Below are 25,540 nucleotides of genomic sequence, written 5' to 3'. Positions count from 1 at the left end.
ATTAACAATTTTTTTGTACGTCCAATGACCGAAAATTAATTCAAAATTAGTTTGCCAATACTGTAGTATGTCCGCGAGTGTATAATAATGAAAGAAAAGATAATATAGTCAGTCCAATACTCAGGGTCGTGAAAATATTTACTCAAGTAAAATGAGGTCGAATGGAAAAGTTTGGAAAGCCCTGAACTATAGGATGGTTCATAGGTGATTTTAATTATTAATTATAATTTTTCTCACTAACCTCTTTGTGTGTGTGTGTGTGTGTGTGTATGTGTGGAAGTCTAATTTATTTCTTTTTATTTAAGTAAATTAAACATATTTTAATATTTTTCGATAGAAGAGTATCATAAAAATGTGGGTTCTTAATAATTTTTTTTTTTATGCTGAAATTACGAACCTAAGAAATGTTGACTAATCTTATATGTAGTTACGTTTTAGGAAAGAAAAAATAAATAAAAATTAACCGTGTGTATATACTTGAAATTATATTTTAACGAGAAATAAAGAGAAATATTTATACATAGAATTTATAAAATCAAGGTAAATGTTAATTAGAAAAATTCCAGCACTAGCATGAAGTGACAATATTATCGACATATGAATGTGAGGTCACTGCACATATGACCCATTTAAAAATTACTGAATGCTTTTTCTGTGTATTAGCTATTCTAAATGATCGCTTATTAATCAATGCACATTATACGTAAATAGTACAATTTTGTTAATGTATCATTTTGATAAGATTTAACATTTTGATAAAATTTAACATTTGTTTTCATAAAATTATATAAAAATACGCTTCTTCGTTCATTTTATTTCCGTTTCTTAATGATTATTTCATTTTTTAAATATATAAATTAAAACTTTAATAAAAAAAAATTTATTGCAATTGTTGATTTATCGTACTGTTAACTTTCAGTTAGTTAGCTATAGTTAGTAGAGTTTAGGTATAGTCTTTTCTATATATTATATCACTTTGTACAATATTTTTCTACCATTACAAATTCAATTTGTTAAATGAACATAGAGTATCTCTCAGTCCTATAAATAAAATAAATAAATAATTAGTAATTATTATTATATAAATTAATTTTTTAACATTTTGAATATACATTTTGTATATTTTAATTATTTTCACACCTTCTTTTTACCCCAATCTTCTGCAATATATGTAAGAAGATCAGTCAAGCCTTCGAATTCTGTTCTACTTTGTGGCGGATCATTTTTAGGAATCTTAGGCAAAATTGATCCCATTTTGTATCTAAATTCTTTAGCATTGTTTGCACCCGACAACTTCCATATACCATAAAATAAAAGACCACATCCTGTTACCGCATAAAATGTACCCCAACTAAGTGCTCTGAATGCCAAGGAAACTCCAGTTTCATGTAGTCTTCTAGATCCACTTAATCCTTCGTTGAAGTATTTTGGATCTTTTTTTCTCGCTGAGGCTAGTGTTGTACCAAAACCGATAAGTGCAGACAAACCGGTGACACTGCTTAAGAAAATTGCAGCTGTACTTGTAACATAATAAACATTATTTAGATAAGTATTTATATTAATAAAGTTTCAAAGAATTAAATACAAGTCTTATCGATTACAACGACAAAATCAACAATGATTTTAAATAATTTAGCAAGATCATGATTGTATAAGATTTTATTTACATATATATAGTTAGAAATTAATTGAAATAAATAATAGTGACTTAAACGTACCGTAAAATTTCTCTTTTTCTTTCTCGATATTCTTGGTTAATGTTGTCACTTCTTTCTTTGATTGTTCAATTATATCAGTCTCATGTGAAAACATAACCTCAGATTCGGGAGCCATTTTTAAATCTTCCGCTACATGTTTCATTTAAATTCATATTGAATAGTTCCACGAATTAATTTAGATGTCGCTTTGATCGAATGCACTGGTATATACAATATGTACAATTAATTCATAACTTTTTGTTTATCAAAATCAAAATATATTTAATTTAAATGAATTTGATGAAAATTTGATTGAATGAAATTAGATTTTCTTGTATTACTTACATATATCGATTATATAATTAATATTGTTCAATTAAATATTAACTTTTGCGCAAATGTATACGTAGCTTTATTTCTAATTTGAACAAACAAGAGAAGAAAAAACAAAAACGTTTTAATAAAATCATTAATATTTCAGTAATTTTTGGTAAATTTTTATTTATTAAGTTTACAAAACTGTATTTGTTGGTATCCCTGTATATCCGACGATCAAATGTATATTGTGTTGCACTTTTAAGCTGAAATGTCTTTAGATCAAACTGTGTGCGAAGGTAAATATAAATAAATTAACTTTAATAGTTAAGTAAAATAAAACATTTAATGATAAATTTAGAAAATAGATTAAATCATGGGCGATTAATTAGAATAATGAAAACTACGTTTCATAGACTATTAATTTTTAGATTTAAAGGCGTTTGAGAGACGCCTCACTGAGGTTATCGCAAGTTTACAACCGGCAACTCTACGATGGAGGAGTATGTTTTCGTTTCATTATTTTTGCTATGTACAAATGATTTTATTTTTTTATATAATTTTATGCAAAATATTTACATATGTAACAAATGTGTTAATCAACCATTGTTAAATAATAAGGATCATTCATGTGATTACAGTGTTATTAGGTTTTATCTCTGTTTGCACTGCTGTTGGTGCTTGGCATTGGTTAGCAGATCCAAATACATCAGCGGTATCTTTTACTCAAAGTCTTTATAATCATCCATTCTTTACGACTGCTAGTATCATATTAGGTAAGAAAACAAATTGAATATGTTACGTCGATATTATTCTAACATTTTGTTTCAAATTTTAGTAATATTATTCATGATGGGAGTACATAGACGTGTAATAGCACCGAGTATCATTACACAAAGAGCGAGAAGCGTATTAGGTGATTTTAATATGAGTTGTGATGATACTGGAAAGCTTATTCTTAAACCTAAAAGACCTGCGCATCCACATGAAACTTAAAAAAGACGATGTACATATATGTTGTGTATATATTAAGCTGTAAGATCTTTGCAAATGCCTGGATTGCTACATAGGGTGTCCAAAAAGGAATGTATATGTATATCGAAGATATTTTTATATAACAATGAGTATATTATTTATGATTCATTCAATGTTTTGTTCCTTCCGCATAATATAAAGCAGAGGTATAGTACAAAATTAAACAATTCGAGAATTTGTATACGTTGGATCATGCATAATGCATATGATCAAATGTTATATTTGATACCATTTTTACGTCAAAATACCTTTTTTCATTACATAATATTTATAAAATAATAGATCGCTCGACGAATAATCTAAAAACCAGAAAAAGCATATATTTTTGCTACTATAATTGGAGAAAAAGAATATATCTATTTTCTAAGTCCACGCATACATTCGTTCTGAACGTTCCAAAGAAATTTACCGTTTCATAAATTCTTTGTATCAAGATTTAAATATTAAATTGTCGATAATTTTTAATACTAAGTTATTTTTGTTGATTTTTAAACAGAAAAATTTTTACACCGACGACGATGTCTTGATCGTATTTATTAAGTTTTAGTGAATTTTGTGTTAGCTGATATTAGCTCTGTCTATACGATAATTATCTGCGAGATCATAACTAAAAACACGATTGACTGTAATTATTTTTGTTTGTACATATTGTATATATATGTGTAACATTTAAAAAATTTTTAGCGTTAGATAAATAAGCATCTAATTTTTATTGTGAACAATCTTGAAAAGAAAATATCTATTGATTATCACTTATATATATCGACGTATTCTACTTCCTCGTGTAACTTTAATATGAAGACAATTTTACTTAAAATTAATATTCTAAACGCATATGTATATAATAGTCTTTGTATACTTCCATATTTTAGTTAAGAATTAATGGGTTTGTTTACCGCGACGTCGTCATTACTTTTATTAACTATTAAATCATTTAAAAAGTGAAAAATGAATTAATCATTATAATTGATATATACGTATAATATTTTATATATATATATATATATATTCCTTTATGTTATCAAAAAATTGTAATAGTTATTAAAATATTTAATCGGACGAAACTTTCTTTTAAACAAGCCCATATATATATTCTATAATTTATACAAAAATCTAAAGTTACAAATATGGAAAAATAAAACTACTATCTACAAATATCTATCTATTTGTATTGAATATTTTTCTTATTATACTCCTCAATTTTAATTCCTAAGAGATATTATACAATGGTATATGTAAAACTTTATGAATTTGACTATTAATCAACTCAACAAGCGATAACGTTCAAAACATTTATTCATAATTAATTTTTCTTGATAATTATTACAGTCTTCGCGTTACACAATCATGCAATTTGTTGTTTCTTAAAATAATATTACATGTTACACTGTAACATTAATGAAACAATACTATTTTATTGGATAGTATTGAGTCATTGAGAATTTCAACAGAATATGAAAAATACCATTGAAAATAATCCTATTTATATAATTTATATAAATCAGAATGTATTGTACAAGCATAAACATAGTGTGTCAATGATTGAAAATTTTGTGTCACTTTAAATTCATTCTTTATATTATTATAGTACAACATAATTTAATCCGTTTTATATACTCGTATATAAATCTATATTGATTCCTTTATTTTGATCTTGATTAATCAAATAAATTCGTGTTTTATTATACAAGAGAGAGAAAAAGAGCGAGAAAGATAATGAGAAACCAGAATTGTTTTGTAATATAAAATAAAAGTGTGTTTCAAATATATCTTAATGGTTGAACAATTTATTTTTAAAGACAATTATATGTATCTACAAGTGCTTATTTGTAATAAATAAACTTTTCTTTTATTTCTTTTTTTGTTTTTGTAATTTTATATAAGTAGTAAGAAAATTTATAGCAATCCAGCATATCTTGAAGAAGTCGATGTCACAAAATATTTTGTACATACAAGCGGATTTAATACGAAGTGAATGGTGTTGGAAGAACTTTGTATTTTTTTTGCAAAGAGAAGTTTCATATTCCTTACAAACAAACGAAAAAAAAATACTTTGTACATTTATATATATAGTAGATTCATATACAGGGTGAGTCACGGAACGTGAAGTTTCAAAATAACTTGTAAAATATAAATTGTATGAAAAAATGTTTCCTGCACAGTTAAACTAAATTAGGAGGCAAATGTAATAGTAAATAAAACTTTTTTTTAAGGTACTTTCTTAATGAGATGTCAAAGTCATCGTTATTTTTTTAAATGGAATGCCTAATTTTTTCTGGATTCTGATAAAGCATCAAATTCTGCATAAAAAACTATGATACTATGTAGAGCCTAAAATGAATAATTACTAAGATGTTCACAAATAAGTTATTCGGCATATTATTGTTAATTCAACAGGTCTGTAATCGAGGACAAATTTGTTTATGATGATATAATAATATTGGTAGACATGATCGTAGGCACCTGATATTGTATATTTTACAAGTTATTTTGAAACGTCATGTTCCTTAACTCATCCTGTATATATATACAAATTAAAATAAAAGATAGATATAATATAATTGTATCTCGTAATAAATTAATTTAGAAAATTTGTCCGATCACTATAAATAATCTTTATACATAAATGAAATTTATAATGAGAAAAGTCATCAATCCATTACCAAAAGAAAATAATTGAAGCGAGAACCACAGTGTAACAGTTTTCTTTAACAACCAATACTTTTTAATGCAGTAATAAAATTATCGTTTCAAGTTTCATTGTTTCTGTTCACGTGCATTATTTGATATTAACAATTCATCGAAAGTGTAAAGTTTGTAGTATCTAATTTATAAATTTTTTCTTTTTTTGGTCTTTTTTTTCTTATCAATGAATCATTATCAGTAGCTTTCTTTTTATATCTCAGATTTATATAGGAGAATAATGATCGCGGTAATTACTATTAATAATATTATTTTGTTTGTGTAATATTTTTTGGAAAATAAAGTTATATACGATTCCTCTTTCTATCACAATCGACGAAGCCCAGCATAAAATGATTATACATTTGTACCGTATAAAACTCATCAAATGATAATCAAAAAAAGTTCTTACATGGTCATGCTTCATCAAATATTAGACTAATGCATAGAAAATAAGTCACCAGCTGAAGGAAGTGGAGCAAGGCCTCCTGTTACGTCCGGTAATTGCGTCAAATCTGGTAAATTAGAAATATGGGATTTCACTTCGGATCTAACAGCACAAACTTTTTTTAATTTTTCTTTATAATCCTACAAAACAAATCAGATACATTAAGAATGTTTCTTTTTCTTCACAAATATTATTGATTTTAATATTAATATTTATAATTAAACGAGATACCATACCTCTAGCGTTGTTTGTGCCTGTTGAAGTAATTGTCTTTGTGCTAATGTGTAATCTCTAAGCATAGTTAACAATCTTCTTCTATCTTCCATTTCAGCTTGCAATCTTCCGTTATAATCAGCTAATAATGCTGCTGCTTCATTAACTGCTACGCTTAATTGATCAGCCGCCGATCTATCAGCGAGATTTGCCAGAAGCGATACTTCTGATACTTCTGGTGGTAAGGATGCAATACGTTCTCTTACGCCAGCATCAGACGATGCTGTATTTTCTAAATCCTGAAATATAGAAGGCCTTTTATTAGTATATTTGCCTTCCGAGTATTTACTTTTGGAAGTATCCACGTAATATAAATTATATTCAACTAAAATTATCAATTTTTGTGTAGATATACATATGTAAAAAAATATATATAAATATACGTAAATAAGATATTCACACATGTTTTATATTCATGATCAAGCAAATGAAATTGTCATTTTGTACATAATAGAATATAAATTATTTCTCTATATCGAAATATAAAGTTTTTAAAGGGACAATAAAGAAATGATTAGAAAGAAAAAAAATAGGTAAATTATATATCCAGGAACTCGTACAATTATTTGTCATTGGATTTTGGATGTATTTAATAATGTGAATAAGAGTATCACATTAAGAGAGAATATGAAAATGAATGCATGCATTTAATGTATCTTATGGACTCAACATGTATTTTTCCATGAATATAATAGTTTATTAGCTGTGATACATAGTCCGCACGATTATTATTTCTTTTTTGAAAATTAACATTAACCATTAAAGCTTTGATTAGTTCCTCCGTCTCTGGCGGATCACCGGCCGGCGTACGCGGACTTAAGGTTACGTGAAGTTCTTTGGTACCGTCTACTTCCACTTCAGTCTCGGATTTTTTCCTCTCCTTTTTTTCCTTCTGAAAAAAATGTAACAAAAATTAATGTAATATTTAAATTGATAAATAATTTCTACAATGATAGAAAATAAATCAATGAATTTGTTACCTTTTCTACCTCAATTTTTGCTTTCTTTTTGGGCGGTGGAGTTCCTGGTTCTTTGACGGTGTCTAAGAAAGCCGTTTTAAATTCTGCTATTTGCCCTTTATCATAAACACCTCTCTCTTCCCATATTTGTAACAGCCTATTTAATCTTTCCCTGGTTTTTTCGTCGAATCCTTTCATATGTTCAAACGCTTTGGGCAATACTGTTTCAAATTCTTTGCCAAATTCAGGACCTTTCTTTTTACTATTCTGGATAACATCATTTGCCAAATACATAAACATTAACTTACGATTGTCCTTCACTGGAAAGATGTAGAAGTTTTTTCAATATTTTAGGATACCAAATGAAAATTCTTCTAAGAAAGAGAAATACTATTAGGAGAGTCAATACTTTTTGTTTACAATTTTATTTATATTTTTATATACAATAAAACGTTACCATTATTATATTACAATTAAATAGTAAAATATTTTTCGAATTAAAAGTAAAATCATTTTAAACGACGTAATAAATGTACGTATTTTACAAAATATTCTGTCGATCTAAAAAAATAAATAATATGATTTATCACAAATCTTAACACATATAATTGATTTTCTACAATTATACGAGACCAATTATATACCTGATAATCGAAACAAAAATAAGAAAAAAATTACAAATAACGTTAAAACAAAAAGAATGTTTAAACAAAATTAATTGACGGCGTTGTAAAAAAAAAAAGACAAAAAAGAGCATTTTATTTTCTAACCTAAAAATAATTGATCGAGTAGGATCAGTCGTTGAAACCATTCGACGAATATTTATTATTTGTTTAAACAATGTATTTATGTTATATTTGGTTGCAATCAAACGCATTGTATTTGTAACTAACAGAGGTGGCAGGGAGGAAGGAGGGAAAAGAGAAAACCTAACGGTAACATACCTTTGCACATCTCTCTGAACCAGACTTTTACGATCGTAGGATGATGTTTTCTGTGATGTATTAACCAGAGAGAAAGTGTTTGGATGCTTTGTTGTGATGGATTTAAATCCATAAGTCTCTTAACAAGAGCACTTTCTGTAAAACCTGTCATCTTTCTTTAGATGACAATATCGTTAACGAACAATTAAACAAAACTTCGTCTTCTTCTAAACCGACTTCGTGTATGCATGTATTCCTTTACCGAAAAACCAGTGACGAATACTCCTCTTCGCTTCTTCTTCTTCTTCCTCTTATTCTTATTTTAATAGCCTTGACGATAGTAGCGCTTCCACTTTTCGATTCTTACTAGATGGTACTAGAGACGATTAAAACTAGCCACCAACTTGTCACTAGTAATATTTAAAATAATTCGTAACAACCAATAGACGCGTTGTAAGATTACTCAAATCCGATAGAAAAAGTGTTAAAAATTAGATTCATAAAGCCTGTTTATAATTTTGCATTTTAGTTAGAAAATGTTGGCATTACTGATATCCAATGTATCAGCTGTTATGTGCGTGACGTTGTCAAACGATTTTCATTTTTGTTAGGTTAGTCGAACCAATTGTCAAGATACTATCGATAATTCACCTTGTAGTTTTTCATCTTTCTGATGCAATCGATGTTATTTGCGTAATAATTAAAAATTGATAGTCGAACCGATGATATAAAAGTTCAACGGATCTCGATACTGAGATCAATTAAGTTTAAAGAAGCATATTATCATGACGTGGCTTGGTACGATCGCTAATAACGTCCTGCGAAACATTGTTTTTACGGCACCTCCACCTAATATAGTTTTAACTGTCAAACCGGATCAGTATAGTAATCGGCTTATTCTTTGTCGAGAGGATGGTATCGTCCTGTATGGACCTGGGGAAAAGGACGCTACCCCTAAATATGAGATTATCCTTCATAGACCCTGCACGGAAACCTTGGATCAAGCTTACAGGTATATTATTATCCATTATTATTTTTATTATGATCATTTTACTTTTAGTTTATATTTTTATCTTTCACTATTTTAATATTCCTGTATTTTTATAGCTTGTATCGATCGGATGAAGTGGAAGACAGCGAAATGCGTTTCTTGATATTCAAAGATAAAGTTCCTGTTTTGGTTCAAATATCACGCGAGGTATTTATTATTAGATTTACAAGGGTGGGTTGAAAAGTTTTGAGCCTCAACAATAAAAAAAGAATATTTATTTAAAAAATAAAATATGAAAGAGTTTGATCGAGAGTATACCTACAGATATCTTTTCATTCAAAATTTTTGAATTCACCCACGTATTATGATTATTACTACTATTATTATTGTATTTTTGTTTTTGATATTTCAAATTTTATTATTAGTAAATTATGTTAACAGTTTTATTTCCATTTCTTTCTTTCTTTGTTTTTTTATTTTATTTATAGATTATTAATTGAATGCACTATGATTTAATGCATTTAAGTTGTGTGCTAAAATCAGTGACACTCTTTGTGCTTCTTATGTTTCGACTATAAAGTTTATCACAAGTCTGTTATATGATTTTAATGTCTGTTAATATTGTTATAGTGGAAGGAATTATTATTTATTTCGCTATAAAATATTGCCATCCATTATGTTATATTTTATTTATTTTTATTATTACTATTACTATTATTATAATATTTATATAGAAAATTGGTTACTATTTTTATTCCACTTAAAAAATTTACAAACCATATGAAATAATTTTCTTTTTAAAAGATCTCCAGTGTGAGCAAGATACAAAAATTATGCGACACCTTAGTAGAACATCCAACGTGGACATTAGCGCATCTAGCAGCTCATTTTGCTCTTCACGAGGCGTTTAAAAATACGGTGGTAAATAGTCAATTGAATAGCAGCTGTTTAGAAACTGGAATATCGCCGTTGCAGGTAGCAGTACAGACTAAAAATTTATATACTGTACAAATGCTCAAAGCTGCTAATAGTTCGTTGGAACATACAGATAAACGTGGGAACACGGTTTATCATTTTGCAGCTACTTCAACTAAAGATATTATTTTAACCATTAAAGGCTTACCAAATAGTTTAAATAGTCGAAACGACGATGGTTATACGCCATTACATATTGCTTGTATGAACGATGAGCCAGAATGCGTAAAAGCTCTCTTGTTAATTGGAGCTGATGTTAATATTCCACCATTAGATGGACAATCTTCTAATCCAGGATACGTAGGAGACTTCTTACACAATAAACCTAATGTACTTTATTCGGAAGACATGAGATTTGGTGGTACGCCTTTGCATTGGTCTCATAGTAGACCAGTTATAAATGCTTTGATTGAACACAACGTGGATATAGATGCTGTTAATTTCCAAGGACGTACAGCTTTACATGTTATGGTCGTAAGAAAACGTTTGGATTGCGTAGTGGCTCTGTTGAGTCACATGGCTTCTGTTAATAAAGTTGATCAGGATGGTAATACCCCATTGCATCTGGCAGTAAAATCAGGTAGCATAGCTTTGGTTCAAATTCTTATTGGCTTTGGAGCTGACATAGATGCAGAAAATTGGAATTCCGAGACACCAAGACATTTGGTTAATCTTAATTCCAACAACGAAAAAATACTTTACATCTTGCACGCTGTTGGTGCCCAACGTTGTCCACCTAATATGAAGGATTGTAAAGGTAGCTGTAAATACAATGAAAATTACAATGGTATTATACCGACCGAATTACAAAGATCTGTCCCACGTACTACCTTGGATCAAATGTTACATGTATCTGGTATGGAAACAATGGCATTGTTTGGAAAAAAAAAGATAAAAGGTGGAAGATTGTTATGTCTCGACGGTGGTGGAATTCGAGGATTGGTATTGATTCAAATGTTGTTGGAAATTGAATCGATCTTGAAGAAACCAGTAATAGAATGTTTCGATTGGGTTGCTGGTACATCAACTGGTGGAATCCTAGCACTTGGCTTGGCATCAGGAAAATCATTGAGAGAATGTCAAGCTTTGTATTTCCGTATTAAGGAGGATGCTTTTGTTGGTTTTAGACCATACAATAGCGAAGGTTTAGAAAATATATTAAAAGATTGTTTAGGTCCGGAAACGGTAATGGCCGATATAGAAAAGCCTAAATTAATGATAACAGGTGTATTAGCCGATCGCAAACCAGTAGATCTACATCTTTTCCGTAATTATGAGTCACCGAGCGAATTATTAGATGTTCCGATAAATACTCAATTCAAAGAAACGTTATCGCCCGCAGAACAATTACTTTGGAAAGCTGCACGTGCCACAGGAGCAGCACCTTCTTATTTCAGAGCTTTTGGAAGATTTTTAGACGGCGGTCTTATAGCTAATAATCCAACATTGGATGCAATAACCGAAATTCACGAATATAATTTAGCATTAAAAGCTGTTAGACGCGAATCCGAAGTTGTACCACTCTCGTTGGTAGTTTCCTTAGGTACTGGATTAATACCTGTCGAACCATTAACCGCAATAGATGTATTTAGACCAGAAGGTCTTTGGGATACAGCTAAAGTTGCCATGGGTATTAATACTTTAGGATCTTTGTTAGTCGACCAAGCAACAGCTAGCGATGGAAGAGTTGTAGATCGTGCTAGAACTTGGTGTTCTATGATAGGCGTACCATATTACAGATTTAGCCCACAATTGACCTCGGAAGTAGCCATGGATGAAAAGAAAGATGAAGTACTGGCGGAAATGATATGGACTACTAAAGCTTTTATGCATGCCAATAGAAATCAAGTTCAGGAATTAGCTGCTGTGATAAATCAAGACGTGTAGTATGTGTGTCATATATATATTTAATTCTCGAAGCCGCTTTTTGGTGTTGTAGATATTAGATTGGTTAATAAGTCTGTATGGTTTTTGTCCTGTTATTTACTTAGAACAAATCACGCTGACTTATCGGCCAATCTTTTGATCAACTATTATAGTATATATATATATATATATACACACACACGTGCGGTGATATTACTGATATTCATTTATTCAGAGAATCTATTTTTCTTGCGTCAGTTGCACACATTAGATACCTGATCCATTTGACATAGTTTATTTTGAATAATAAGTTCCATTCAATAATCAGGTACAATTAAGATTTACGACATTTACGATTTTTGACATATGTAGTAGTTTGTTTTAATTGTAAGTAGATTGAGTTTTCTTAATATTTGTTTTTTTCAAAACTTCATATATCTTTTGTTGAATTTTTTTTAACGCATAATTACTTGTTTGCGCGATACAACGATTTAACAGGATAAATTGTAATTTTTATTTCTTTCATCTTTCTCATTTTTTATACGAATAGTTTAATTTTTATAGTAATACTTCTTTTTTTTGTATTCTCATTATGGTAATTTTGAAAGATTCGTAAACGCCTGTCAGGAACTTGTAAAAGTAATAGAATTACTTAGATAACATTTATGATTCGCATATTTTATTGGAAATCTTTGCGGAAAAAATATATAGAATATATTTAACAAAAAATATAATAATAATAATAATAATAATAATAATAATAATAATAATAATTATAATAATAATAATTATAATAATTTAGTTGTCTCGATGATCCGAAGGTTCCCAAAAAATAAAAAATAAAAATTGAAGGACTAGAACGAACACATAAAACGAATAATTGTCGATCTCGATGTAAAGAATATTATCAAAAAAAAACAAACAAAAGAGGCAAAATAATTATCTTTCATTATAGTAAATCATGATAAAATCAATATTCTAATAATAAATCTAACGATCGTAAAAAGAAACCTTGGATTATCAAGGCTATATATTAGCGTGGACATACATGAGTGTCTCCTATCATCAAATTTCTAATATTAATTAATTAATTTTGCAATCACATAAAACACATCACCTGTTTCTTCTTCTTCTTCTTGTAGTTTACTTTTTGTTCTTTTTTTCATGGGATTTTAATGGAGATTATAGAGAAAAATTCTCAGAAACCTATAGTTTTTATTAGATGTAACAATTAATTCAGTGCCTTTTAAATAAATTTAGTATTTGTTTATAAAGTAATCATATTTATTATTTTCGGATGATTTTGGTCCATCTTTTAAGCAATTGTCGAATATCTTGACGAAAAAAGATGGTTATTTTGGTGAAATTAATTAAATATTATATCAAGATACTTAATTAATTGGTACACCTAATACTTTGGTTTCGACCAAGAAGAAAATAACAAAAAATGGCTCCAATTCCTAATATATCTATCGTGGACCCATGTAATAAGGAGCCTGAGACATGGTCGCTGATATGTAAGGATAAAAAGTATGCGCGGGCATCGTTTGAGTTTGATAATCATTTTCTTCTTGCATCGTGTACGCTTCCGGCGTTGGATAATATTGTCCGTGTATGCAAGCGTAAGATTTACCATTGGTGGTCATCATGTCACTTTGATATTTCAAACTTTCTGTGTAACTTTTAGCGTCAGGATACTTCGGTAAATCGTAGGGTTTACTTATTTGCGATTCAGAATATTTTGGAATCGATTCCGTGTGATATTTGCTTGTTGCAATATCGTGACATTTGGTTGGAGAAACTTGATGATACTTCATTGTTTCATGACACTTCATTTCGGTATAATTTTTCATGTTAACGTCGTATTTGTTTGTCGAATCTAAGGAAGAAGTCTTATTGGTGGGATGATGATCCATTGGATATTTAATCGTTTCGTTTATACTCCAGGACGCTCTCGATAAATCGTAAGTATTTTTGGTATCTTGATAAGTTGGTCTTTCGTAAATCTTAGCTTCGGTATCGGGGTAAAGACGAGAGTAACTACAATCTGAAGAAACTGGACCTGTTTCTAACGGTGTTATGGTTGATGCTAATCCACGATGCATCGAATCCCGATTACCGAATACTTGATCTTCCGATTTTGGTTTTCTACGTCGTGGTTGATACTGGAATAAATATTTATTTGATTATTTTACAAAAATTCATTATAAATTTGTAATTAAAATTAATTTGATATTAGTTTAAGTACCTTGTAATGTGGATGCTGTTTTTTGTGGGCATTTCTAAGTCTTTCGGCTTCTTCGATGAACGGTTGCTTCTCACCGTCGCTTAAAATTCTATACAAATAAATAATAACTCTTGTTGTTTTTAATTAATAATCATTTATCTTGAAAATAATTACCTCCACAATTTTCCTAATGTTTTCGATAACTCAGCATTATGTAATTGAGGATACTGATCGGCTAATCTTCGTCTTGCTGCTTGTGCCCAAACCATAAACGCGTTCATCGGTCGTTTCACGTGAGCGTTTCTTCGATTTCCAGCTCGGGAAGTAACTGGAAGTAACGTCCAGTCGTATCCTAAACAACAATGATATTATTTTTTTTTGATTTGTTACAAAAAATGATAAAAAATCTTTATTCATGATTATTCGTGCAGATATGACGCCTGGAAACAGGCATCATTCTATATTTGTTGATGATTATGGTTGATGTATCGACTGTCGGTAAGATAATAACATTTTCTACCACTTTTATACTGCAAAGGGGCTTCCCAATTTGTTTGACCGATAGGTGGCGCTCGCTATTGCAATTACCGATAATGTAAAAAGTGTTGCCTATCTACAGGCGAATAAAGAAGATCACAAACGAATTTAATCAAAGATATTTCCATGAAACGTAAACACATTTCAAAATGATTTCTAACAAAACTTTTTCCATTACATTCTAATCATATTATTCTTTTCACGATATAGAAAAGTAACACGAAAAAAAGAAATCCTTGAAGGAAAAGGAAGTTGAACAGAGGCAGAAGCTTTGCTTAGCTCTGTAAATATAAGGTGGACCGGAAGCTCGTTCCCTCTTCTTGTCACCTGCGGAATTAGATTGTAAATGAGGTAAAAGAAAAAAAAAAAAAAAGAAAAGGAAGATAAAAATGTATATCTTCTCTCTTGGTCTCTCTGTTTAATGTAAAATAAAAAAAAGATGTTAACATTTATCATATATTTCATTTCATTCTATTTTTCTGTTTGTGTTCATCTTTATATACCAACTATCCCATATATATCTTTGACGTCGGAAATGCGATAGCAGTTTTACGTCTCTCGAAAGTTTAACTCTTGAGAATAGTCAAGCATGGTGGTCTTTATCGGGCCTTATCACGCTAATTGTTATTATTATTATTATTATTATTATTATTATTATTATCATTACGTACATCTCGAGGCTTTTCAATCTAACGATAAATTGTTATTTGTCGTTTTTATTAAAAGTTTGGCTATCGAAAATTCTTCAAGTTTTATTTCGTTATTCGTTACGATACCCATTTGACTTTCGGTTTTTTTGTTTTGTATGCAAATAAGTGTATGGTTTATAAGATTAGATATAATTTTTGAAACATGGTATGTTCGAGACACAGGGAGGGTAGGTACGGTACATCCTCATTAAACAAACTTCACTCTTTCGACGATATCTTCTTCTCGTCGTGGGAAATGAATGTTTCAACTAATGTAACGCATGCCATAAAACTAACTCTCGTCTCTCTCCTTCCGAAATTCGTTCTTCCACGTAGAGTAATATAAATCTTTGCCTTTCGTTTTCTACGTCGCTTTAATTTCCGTTCTTTATATTCCAGTGCTAAACATGGAAATCGTTAAGACTAAACGAAGAAAAAGAGAGGAAACCAAAAAAAAAAAAGAGAAAGAAAAAAAGAACCATTAAAAGAAAGAATTGAATTATTCAAATTTGTTGTATGTATCCATTTTCAAAAAAAAAAAAATAAAAAAAGAACAAAAAATTACAACAAATTATCTTCAAATTGATCATACACGTGCATACACACGCATTTAAAATGAATCTGTGAATATAGTCTTGTTTCTATTATCATAGGTTCGCGCGTAAAGCACACAATCGTTAGAAATATATAAAAAGAAATGTATAATAAAATATGAAAAATGTTTGGGAAAGAATATAAAAAAAAGGAAATATACACGTGGTAGATCGTCACCAGGGGCGTAGACATTTTGGAGAAGCAGTGGGAGCTAATTACGGTAAGGTTACGGTCCACCGATGGCGGTTCTTCTGTCGGCTCCTTTCAACGCCTGCTGGAGGTCCTTCCTTACAAACGGGATACCGTTCCCCTAAAACCCGTCACGATATCACCGAGAATATTTTACAAGGAAATGCGGAAGGGGTTCGCACCCCGAAAGCGACAGGAATAGAAAAACTTTCGGGCGAAGTTTTCAATGGTGCATCATTTGCCTTTTCTATCCTATCTTTCTTCTTCTCGTTCATATCTTCTTTTGATTTTTCAATATGAAAATATATTTAGCATTATTACTTTTGATTTTTTTTTTTCTTGATCGGTTAAGAAATCTTCAGGTGAGTTTAAAGTATTATAAATAGGCCAAAATATGCTTAGATGATTATAAACAATTTATTACTCCTTTCTCCTATACTTTGTAGTCTCGTAATTAGTCTTGTAATTTAAAGAATTAAGTTTATTGTTTTATAATCTAAATAAAAAAAAAAAGATACTAAATAATTAATGTTTATAATCATCCATCTCAACTTTTTTGACATATCTTGAATTTTTGTTTGTTTGCTTGTTTAATTTGATAAAAATAAAAATTTGCTTGTGTTATTAAATAGAATTGAATAATTAATTACTGTTGTTGTGTTAAATGATTGATCATAGGACGAAGATAAGATAGATAACTTGCAATGTTTTATAATAGAAGAGTAAAAGTGTGTTGGTAGAAAGCGATCAGCTTGCTTTTCTCTGTTAGCTTCTAGTCGTTCTATAATAGGGGGTTGTATGTTCCTGAATGGACCGGTGTGTGTTGAGTATCCCGATCATCAATGGCGAGCTGTCGTCGGTTCTTGCTACATTAACTCCTTTACAAATCCCCTTCTTACTGATTCCCATCGTTAACGAGACCTCCTTAAATGCTTCGACACCTCGTCTAGACGAGAATGTTTCTTGACATTGGCATTCGTGCAAACCCTGACTTGAAATTTTGCTTCAACTAAATCTCACTGTTGTCGATAGTTAATCTAATTATCATAATTAATCGATTTACGTTTGAATTTATTTGTTTATATTTATATATTGCAAGGAATAAGTCTATTTTTAAAATTTATAATCAAAGTATTAAAATTTGTTTTGAAATTTCATAGCAAATCGATCTCGATTCGAAAAATCGATCGTTTAAGATTGTGTTATTTAATTTTAATATTTTTCTTTTTGTGATATAATTAACAGTATATTTGATTAGTTTAATAATCAAAGTTATATGATTTTGTTTTTCAAAGTTATATATAGATTAATATTAAATATTAAAATTTACTTCGTAATGTGTGTGTCATAGTAATTAAAAGTTGATTGTTCGATTATGTTTTATTTTTTTTCATTTACATTTTTATGATAGAAGCACAAGATTTTATTTAATTATATTAATAATTAATAGCAGTAGGGATTTTTATTAAGATTCATCTGATTAAATATTAAAATGAATATTAAAGTATCCGAATATCGACCGCGAGTTATGGTTATTCGTTAGGTTATTCGAAAATTTCCATTTTGCAAAATCCAACCGTCAGCATTTACATGTAACATGTAACACAATCGAACCAATATACTTCGAATAATATTCTTTTATCAAGATTGGCCTAACTAAATATTTAAATTGTCGAAACGTAATCGATTCTTGTTCTCCAACCGGACAACTCGTATAAACTATCGAGTTTATCGATTGGTGATACATCCTCCTGTGCGTGGGATCATTTATATGAAATTCAATGGATGAATTTGAATGATTTGAATTAAAATAAAAATAAAAAGAAAAAGGATTAAAAAATAGAAATAAAAGTCATGGAAAAATTTGGATTTTTTTTTCTTTTCGTTGGTAAAAATGATTATATGCATCGTAATAATTTATTACTGTAAGATATTATTACACAAAACGTATGAGAATGAGAGAAAGAGAGAGAGAGAGAGAGATAGAGAAAGAAAGAAAGAAAGATGGCCGACAATAAATCATGTTGTCCTCTCATACTCATCCAACCTCTTAGCCCTCCCTCCTCGATGTGTCAGATTAAATTTGGTACTCGCATAATTAGTGGCGACGGTTTCGCTTCGTTCGCAGCACCTGTCGTTCAAAATCTACACTCCCTACTTCTACTATTTACTACCACTATAACGCATTACAACCAGGATGGAGAAATTTTAAGCAGAGAAGCCAAGAGAGAAGAGCGATGGCCGACGACGGGGTCGAGCTTTCGGCACCAATTAAATTCAAATGAAAAATATCGGCACGATAACATTGTTTAATACAATATTTATACTAATTCCATTTAATAACAGATGTCCAATTTAAATTATTATTATTATTATTATTATTATTTTTATTACATTAGAAGAGATTCAAATTATCGTGTAATTTAAAAAAAAAAGAAACAAATTTTGTTAAATTAATATATATGTTGATATGTAAAAAGAAATCATAATTTGTTTTGTAATAATTATCCAACACCAACAAATTATTGTCTTGATTGAAAAAAAAAAATGACAGATTAAACAATATCAAAAATGAATATATTGAAATCTAGAAAGAAATCTAATTTATCAACAAATGATTGGTTATCATTTCAAATAAAAGATATAGAAAATTTCTCATTATAATACAATATAAAATTCACAAACCTTGTAATAATTTTCCCACAGCATCGTCCAAAGAATTGTTGCAATTTTCGATACCGGAAGTTCCAGCCTTTCCTTCCAACGTCGATAAATTATTAACGTGATGAGCTTCCATCCTTTTTTTTTTTCTTTTTTTATTATGGTACACCAAAAAAACACTCTCCTTTAAAATATTTCTGATTGTTTTTCCACTTGAAACGTTTTAAATGAATTCTGAAGAAGAAGAAGAAGAAGAAGAGGAAGAAGAAGCAAAAGAAGAATAAAATAAAAAACAAAAATCAGGATAATTTTCTTCAGAGATAAGGAAACCCCATAAAGGAGAGAGAGTTAATTTTTAAAATTGAAGAAAAATGTCCTTATCTTCTTTCTTCCTTACTCTTTCGATAGACTCATAAAGAATCCTCTTCTGACAATATGAAGCTGTTAATTACTTCAAAGGGGTTATCTCGAGCTCACAATTTATCGCGATAATGATATACTATTTTATATCCTTCTCTTTCTTTTTCACTTGAAAAATAAAATATTCCTTGACCCTGTTGAACGGTCTATCAACTTCCGATGAACAGTAAACTCGATTTTTCCAAGTATTTCAAACTTTCGACGACGATAATTGATCGATGATATTTCTTCTTCAAATTGATCACTCATCTCGATTCAAACATCCTAATCATTCTAATCTCTACTCTCCCGTTCCCATAAAAAATAATCCTCATATTAATAAATCCACAATTATATTTAACATAAGTCTTAAGCAATTAATTCGGTACCCTGATAGATATTAAATTTATTGCATTCAAATAATCATCCTTTTATTCGTCAAAGAATACGACAATTGCCTGAAAAATGATATTGATCTAAAAGTAATTGAAAAATAATAGAAACTAATTCGTATAATATAACAAAAACGTTACGATTATATAAATATAAATAATAAATTCGTTAACAAAAATCACCCCGAATTAATTGCTACGCATAATATTATTATATATATATATATATATATCCAAAAAAAAAAGACATTAAGATAATTTTAAAAGAAACATTTTTCTGATTATTATCTAACAATCGATGTTGAAGATTAAAAAGATAATGAAGAAGTTGATGAAGATGACGAACGAACGGTTTATCACGGGAGAGAGAAGACACGAATGAAGTTAAAGTCCGATGGCCGACTGAGTGAGACTGACGAAACTTTGTAACTAGAAAGACACCGGATAGGGAGGTAGAGAAATCGGTGAGAGAAAGAGAAAGAGAGAAAGAGAAAGAGAGAAAGAGAGAAAGAGAAGGATGCATGCGAGAGGCCAGTCGCACAGGTTGGTCCACAAAAGAGGCTGAAACGAGCCGCACACGTCTGGCACACGCACGAAACGTTGGATGGAAAGATCGTGGAGGCGGTTCCGTGGACCACCTACCTCTGCTAGGAGAAGGAAGAAGGGGGGTGTGGTAGGTGGGTGGATGGGGGAGAGGGAGATACCTCCGATCCTCTTCCTTTTATTCTTATCCTTCCTCTTACTTCCATCTCTTTCTAAAGTTTCTCGTGACGACAACGACGAGAGTTCACATCTCTTCCCGTCTCTTTCCATCTTATTTCTGAACAACCCTCGAAAAGATATTATTACATTTTCACCGCGATCATTATTATTCTGGTGAAAGTATATTTTGTGATTTTTATTATTATCTTATAGAGAAGATTTATAAATGTTTACACACTCCTGTTGTTTGTGGTTATTCGTTTTTTTCTTTTTCTATTTGATTTTCTTTTTAATAATATTCAATATTTGTAATATTAGAAGAATGATTTTTTTGATATTTTTCTTTTAGATTTTAAAATTATTGATTAAGAACATTTTTCAATGATAAGTATTGAAATATTTTTAATGAAATTGATTTTTGTAATGTTTATTCGTAAAGTTTGATTATTATGTTGGGGTTAAATGTTTGGATTGATTGGTAACCATATTTTTAATGAGATCGCCATATTACAATGAGTGAATTCATGAAAAAAATCTAATATTTATATAATAATTTTATTAAATGTTTAATTTTCCTATGTGTTTATATTATATAATTATTATTAATAATTATTATATATTGTGAAATAATTGTTCTCGTTGAAATTAGGGTTGATCTTTATTATTAGGATATAGATGTTAAATGTTTGGACTTGTTGGCATCCATCTTGAAATTGAGACGCCATATTAAACTAAGTTAATTGATGAAATTAAAATATTTCTAGATATATTTTTAAGCAAATTTACGATAAATTCGTATTGATTATTATTCGTCTCTGATCGAAACACTATTTTAAAAAAGTGACTATATTAACAATAACAAAAAAAGAACACTTGTATATAAATACATAATCAAATATGTAATTCTACACGCGCGTACAAGTTTAATAAATTTTAAATATTTTTATTAATTTCGTACACACACATAGTGGATTAAAAGTTTTTAAATAATTTCAAAAATTAATTACTCTTTTTTGAAACACACGAAATTAATTTTGTTTTCCGATACTAAGATTAGAAACTTAAAAAATATTTTACCTACCCAGTATGTGTATTACGTAAATGTATGTTTTGGTCTAAACTGTAAGAACATATTGGATAATCTTTCTCTGTGGTCTCTATGTTATTTTAATATAAATTAATACGATATTTGTATCTGTTTTTCTTTTGCCTATTTTCTTTTTTTTTTTTTTTATATATATCTTTGTTATAAATGAAATTAGTTTCAAGATTGATGTGATGCGTCGACATGGACAGGTTGCACGAGCCAGTTAGGTAGCATTCTTCCCTATCTTCAACACAATAGACTCTGTGTCTGGGTTTGTGTTTGACTCGACATTAACACGTCCCAGTGACGACTCTCTGACATGAGTAACACGAGTGTATACACATGTATACGTTTATAGAATACACATATATACCTATGGATACATATGGATGTGCCTGATTATCTTATTGGCAAATAATCAACGATCTACGTTTTATTATTATCATTTATTTACAGTTATTGATTATCACGATTTTGATTATATTTATTATTCGTGTGATTATAGAGATTTTATTATAATATTTATTATTAATATATTATTTAATTAAACAGATTTTTTTTTTTTAAACAAATATAATCAAATAATTAAATATTTATGAAGATTAAGATTTGACTTTCTTATGAATTAATTATATGTATTGTTTTTAATATAAAAATATAATCAACGAATTATATTTATGAAGATTAAGATTTGATTTTTTAATGAAAATGTATATCCCACAAATTTGAAGTAATTTTAATTTCGCGATACTTTGTCATCGTCTGAAAGATATATTTCTCTCTCTCTCTCTCTCTATCTCTCTCTTTCTTTCTCTGTCTTTCTCTTTTCATTTCTCTTTCTCTTTCTCATTTTGTTAGCAAATTCTCGCGAGGAGAAAAGAGACAAATAGGATGAAACACGAGTCAATTTTCGGTACAGAGTCATTTTAATGTTCTTAAGAAGAGAGAGAGAGAGAGAGACAGAAGTAGAGTAGAAATGACTTGTTTTCTGTCTTTCCTCTCGTGCGCCTAATTATACAACGAATTTAATGAATGAGTGAGCTAGCAAAGACAGTGCCCCATAGATGAGCGCATATAAACCACGGTCAATGCCGTGTGGCGGCTTTTGCATAGAGATCAAAGGGAACGTCTCACTCGCACTTTCGGCGACGGGGGTTCACTACGAAAGAATTGTAGAGAGAAAGAAAGAAAAAAAAGAAAGAAAAAGAAAGGGAGATAGATAGATAGAGAGAAATAGAGAGAGAGAGGGAGAATATGTTAGGTTAACATAAGTTAAAAAGGAGACACTTAGGTACTCGTTACAAATTACTGTAAATAATTGCTGAAAGGTTTTTTTTAATAACGTGTGTTTCACTAACGAGGGAAGTTGCTTCGAATTTTTTTTTACTTTTTTTTTTCCTCGTCATTCTAAGAGAATAGTTTTTTTATAGTAGAGCAATAACTAGAATTGAGATTAGAAATTCGGAATAATTTGATGTATAATTTCGTGTTCTGATTAGATTTGAATGCATGGTTTGAGACTTTTTAATTCGATCGGATTATTGATATTAGATGTATTTATTAGGTACTTATAGTAATTAAATATCCACGAATGGGGTTAATAATTTATCCGAATTTAATGTTACATTTAATTAAATTTGTAAGTAGATTTATATAAATGCATGGTGCGTTATCGTTAAATTTATATTCGGAATATTTTTACGGGTTATTTCTATTAATTCAATAACAAAACTATGAATGAAAAAAAAAATGATTAAACTAATAATATTTAAAAATAATAATTTGACTTTTAGCAAGTAACGAAGTAATGGTTTGACTTAGCATTTGATTTGATACGAAAATTTTATAAGGATATTAATGAAAATTATTATAATTAGAAAAGTAGTAACATCTGTTGAGACATGTTTAGAATTGGTTTCAGTTGAAGAGTATCTCACAATCGTGAGGGATGGATCGTGATTCGTCGCTAACCACGAATCCAAATTTAGAACGACCAGTGAACAATAATATTGATTTCAACGAAGCCCGAATTTTGCTCTTGCAATGGTAAACATCCCGAAACTCCACGTGGTGGCAATATGTGCTGATGTTCGTTCTTGGTACGTACGTAATACGCATGCTTCGGCATTTCAGGGCCGTTTCGAAAGAACCGATCCGCATTTCTTTCGAAGAAGATTCCACTCTCTGGCGCCTAGTCGCCTACTTCTTCAACAAAACCCAGTCATTGTTTTGCTCCTTTCCTACGCGCTCAACATTTCCCTTTATTATATTCTTATATTATTTTAAATCTCTAATCTCATATCGGATAAAATGATTTCTATTTTAATTCTATTGCCATTTCTCTATGATTATTAATTAATATAGAATCTTATAATGTTTCACTTATAAAAAAAAAACAATTCATTATAATTTAATATTCATCAAATTTACCTAAAATTCTCTTCAAATTGTATAATAATATTTCTAACGAATATGATTACATTTTTCTTACGATTTTTATATATATAATCATTAATTATAAAATAATTCATAGAATAAAATTGTTAAAATAAAATAGTTATATATATATATATGTGTGTGTGTAATAATTGGAAGGACAATATGGCGTATAAAGTGTAGAAATTTGTTCATCGGTTCATTTGTAACGTTTCTCGTTTTCTTTCGTTGATCTACCGGTCGTGACACTATAAAATAATGATTCCGATAATTCTTGGGGGTCCAGGATACCCCGTCGGGTACTTGAAAGGGACCCGAAGAGACGTCTCAGGGGCGGCGAGTTCGGTGCAGCGCATCGGGTACTCGACACATGTAACCATGTAAGCCCCCTGGGATGCCGATACCGCAACTTTTCAGACCCCCAACGGAGAACTATGCTACGATACGATTTTGCGTTGTCATCGAATCCGGACGAGATTGTCTCACAATCAGTTGCAATTTTCTTGACCAATTTAAAGAATATTTTTTAACACAAAATTTCATCCTCCTCGTATACATTTCGTAAACATTTTTTAATACACAAAATTATTAACGAATTCAATAAATTAAAATATGCGTTGATCAATTCGAAAGTTTATAAAGTCTGAAACAATTTTCTTTTTCTCTGTCAAATTTACTTTTATTTAAAACAAAAAGAAAGTAAATGTTAATTGATGACGTTGAGAACGTTTCAATCCAACCTCGTGTATATAAATTAATAAAAAAAAAAACATATATATATATATATAATAATAATAATTAACAATATTTGTATAGTTTCACAGCAACGATTAGGATTTGATTTACAATTTATAAATAATAACAATAATAATAATAATAATAATAATTAAATAATTATTATCAGCAAAATGGGATGGAAAAAGAAATATTTAATTATTAAATATATATATTTTTATATAAAAAAAAATAAAGATGGCGAGAGATGCGATCGATAAGATGTTGTTGGCTTCTCGACGTTCACGCGAGAAGTGCAACGTGCAAACGACGAATGCAATGCCGAGTGCAATCGTTCCTGGTCCAGTGCCAAGAGATTGCACACTCCTTCTGTTGACGTCATCGTTGTACACGATCTTTCGACCAATCGCATTGCCAGAAGGTAGAACGACGGAGAGAAAGAAATAAAGAGAGAGAGAAAGAATAAAAGAAGAAGGGATAGGGTTGGTGGGTATTACGTTTGTGTGTGTTCATACGTGTGATAGAGTTGTGGAGTTAAAGTGGGGAGAAGGAAGCTCATTGGTTATTCTCTCGTAGGATATCGTAACCATGGTTACTCTGCGGTGTGTTGGAGGTAGAACGAGGAGGATAAAAGATTTATGTATGCGTGAGAAAAAGAGAGAAAGAGAGAAAGAGAGATAGAACTTAAAATAAACGTAATAGATATGCCTACTCAATTTTTTTTTTTT

At 29.7% G+C, this 25,540-nt stretch overlaps 5 protein-coding genes across 5 annotated transcripts; 2 read left to right on the top strand and 3 right to left on the bottom strand.

The window, feature by feature from the left end:
* Positions 1 to 369: 369 nt before the first annotated feature.
* On the bottom strand, positions 370 to 1,905 carry LOC106792056 (transmembrane protein 242). The gene is made up of 3 exons (XM_014758169.1): positions 1,719 to 1,905; positions 1,141 to 1,514; positions 370 to 1,041 (listed from the first exon to the last, which is right to left on the bottom strand). Exons 1-3 carry the CDS (start codon positions 1,858 to 1,860, stop codon positions 1,036 to 1,038), a joined length of 522 nt encoding a protein of 173 aa, XP_014613655.1. The 5' UTR covers positions 1,861 to 1,905; the 3' UTR covers positions 370 to 1,035.
* A 273-nt stretch (positions 1,906 to 2,178) lies between these two features.
* On the top strand, positions 2,179 to 3,151 carry LOC106792064 (nuclear envelope phosphatase-regulatory subunit 1). The gene is made up of 4 exons (XM_014758182.1): positions 2,179 to 2,311; positions 2,444 to 2,515; positions 2,654 to 2,788; positions 2,851 to 3,151. Exons 1-4 carry the CDS (start codon positions 2,284 to 2,286, stop codon positions 3,006 to 3,008), a joined length of 393 nt encoding a protein of 130 aa, XP_014613668.1. The 5' UTR covers positions 2,179 to 2,283; the 3' UTR covers positions 3,009 to 3,151.
* A 1,174-nt stretch (positions 3,152 to 4,325) lies between these two features.
* Positions 4,326 to 8,670, bottom strand: LOC106791827 (regulation of nuclear pre-mRNA domain-containing protein 1B). Its single transcript, XM_014757779.1, has 5 exons — positions 8,354 to 8,670; positions 7,431 to 7,729; positions 7,208 to 7,342; positions 6,414 to 6,689; positions 4,326 to 6,317 (listed from the first exon to the last, which is right to left on the bottom strand). Exons 1-5 carry the CDS (start codon positions 8,502 to 8,504, stop codon positions 6,168 to 6,170), a joined length of 1,011 nt encoding a protein of 336 aa, XP_014613265.1. The 5' UTR covers positions 8,505 to 8,670; the 3' UTR covers positions 4,326 to 6,167.
* A 191-nt stretch (positions 8,671 to 8,861) lies between these two features.
* Positions 8,862 to 12,862, top strand: LOC106791821 (85/88 kDa calcium-independent phospholipase A2). Its single transcript, XM_014757766.1, has 3 exons — positions 8,862 to 9,344; positions 9,440 to 9,530; positions 10,128 to 12,862. The coding sequence occupies exons 1-3, from the start codon at positions 9,118 to 9,120 to the stop codon at positions 12,183 to 12,185; spliced, it is 2,376 nt and encodes a 791-aa protein (XP_014613252.1). The 5' UTR covers positions 8,862 to 9,117; the 3' UTR covers positions 12,186 to 12,862.
* Positions 12,863 to 13,094: 232 nt separating this feature from the next.
* On the bottom strand, positions 13,095 to 19,197 carry LOC106791408 (transcription factor Sox-8-like). The gene is made up of 4 exons (XM_014757029.1): positions 19,086 to 19,197; positions 14,566 to 14,761; positions 14,413 to 14,500; positions 13,095 to 14,329 (listed from the first exon to the last, which is right to left on the bottom strand). Exons 1-4 carry the CDS (start codon positions 19,195 to 19,197, stop codon positions 13,634 to 13,636), a joined length of 1,092 nt encoding a protein of 363 aa, XP_014612515.1. The 3' UTR covers positions 13,095 to 13,633.
* Between the last annotated feature and the right edge of the window lie 6,343 nt (positions 19,198 to 25,540).

The sequence above is a fragment of the Polistes canadensis genome, unplaced genomic scaffold (assembly GCF_001313835.1).
Source record: "Polistes canadensis isolate GaletaPanama2010 unplaced genomic scaffold, ASM131383v1 scaffold_8, whole genome shotgun sequence".
Taxonomy (NCBI): Eukaryota; Metazoa; Arthropoda; class Insecta; order Hymenoptera; family Vespidae; genus Polistes; species Polistes canadensis.
Note: the sequence above shows the minus strand (reverse complement) of the source record. Positions and strands in the feature narration are given on the sequence as shown.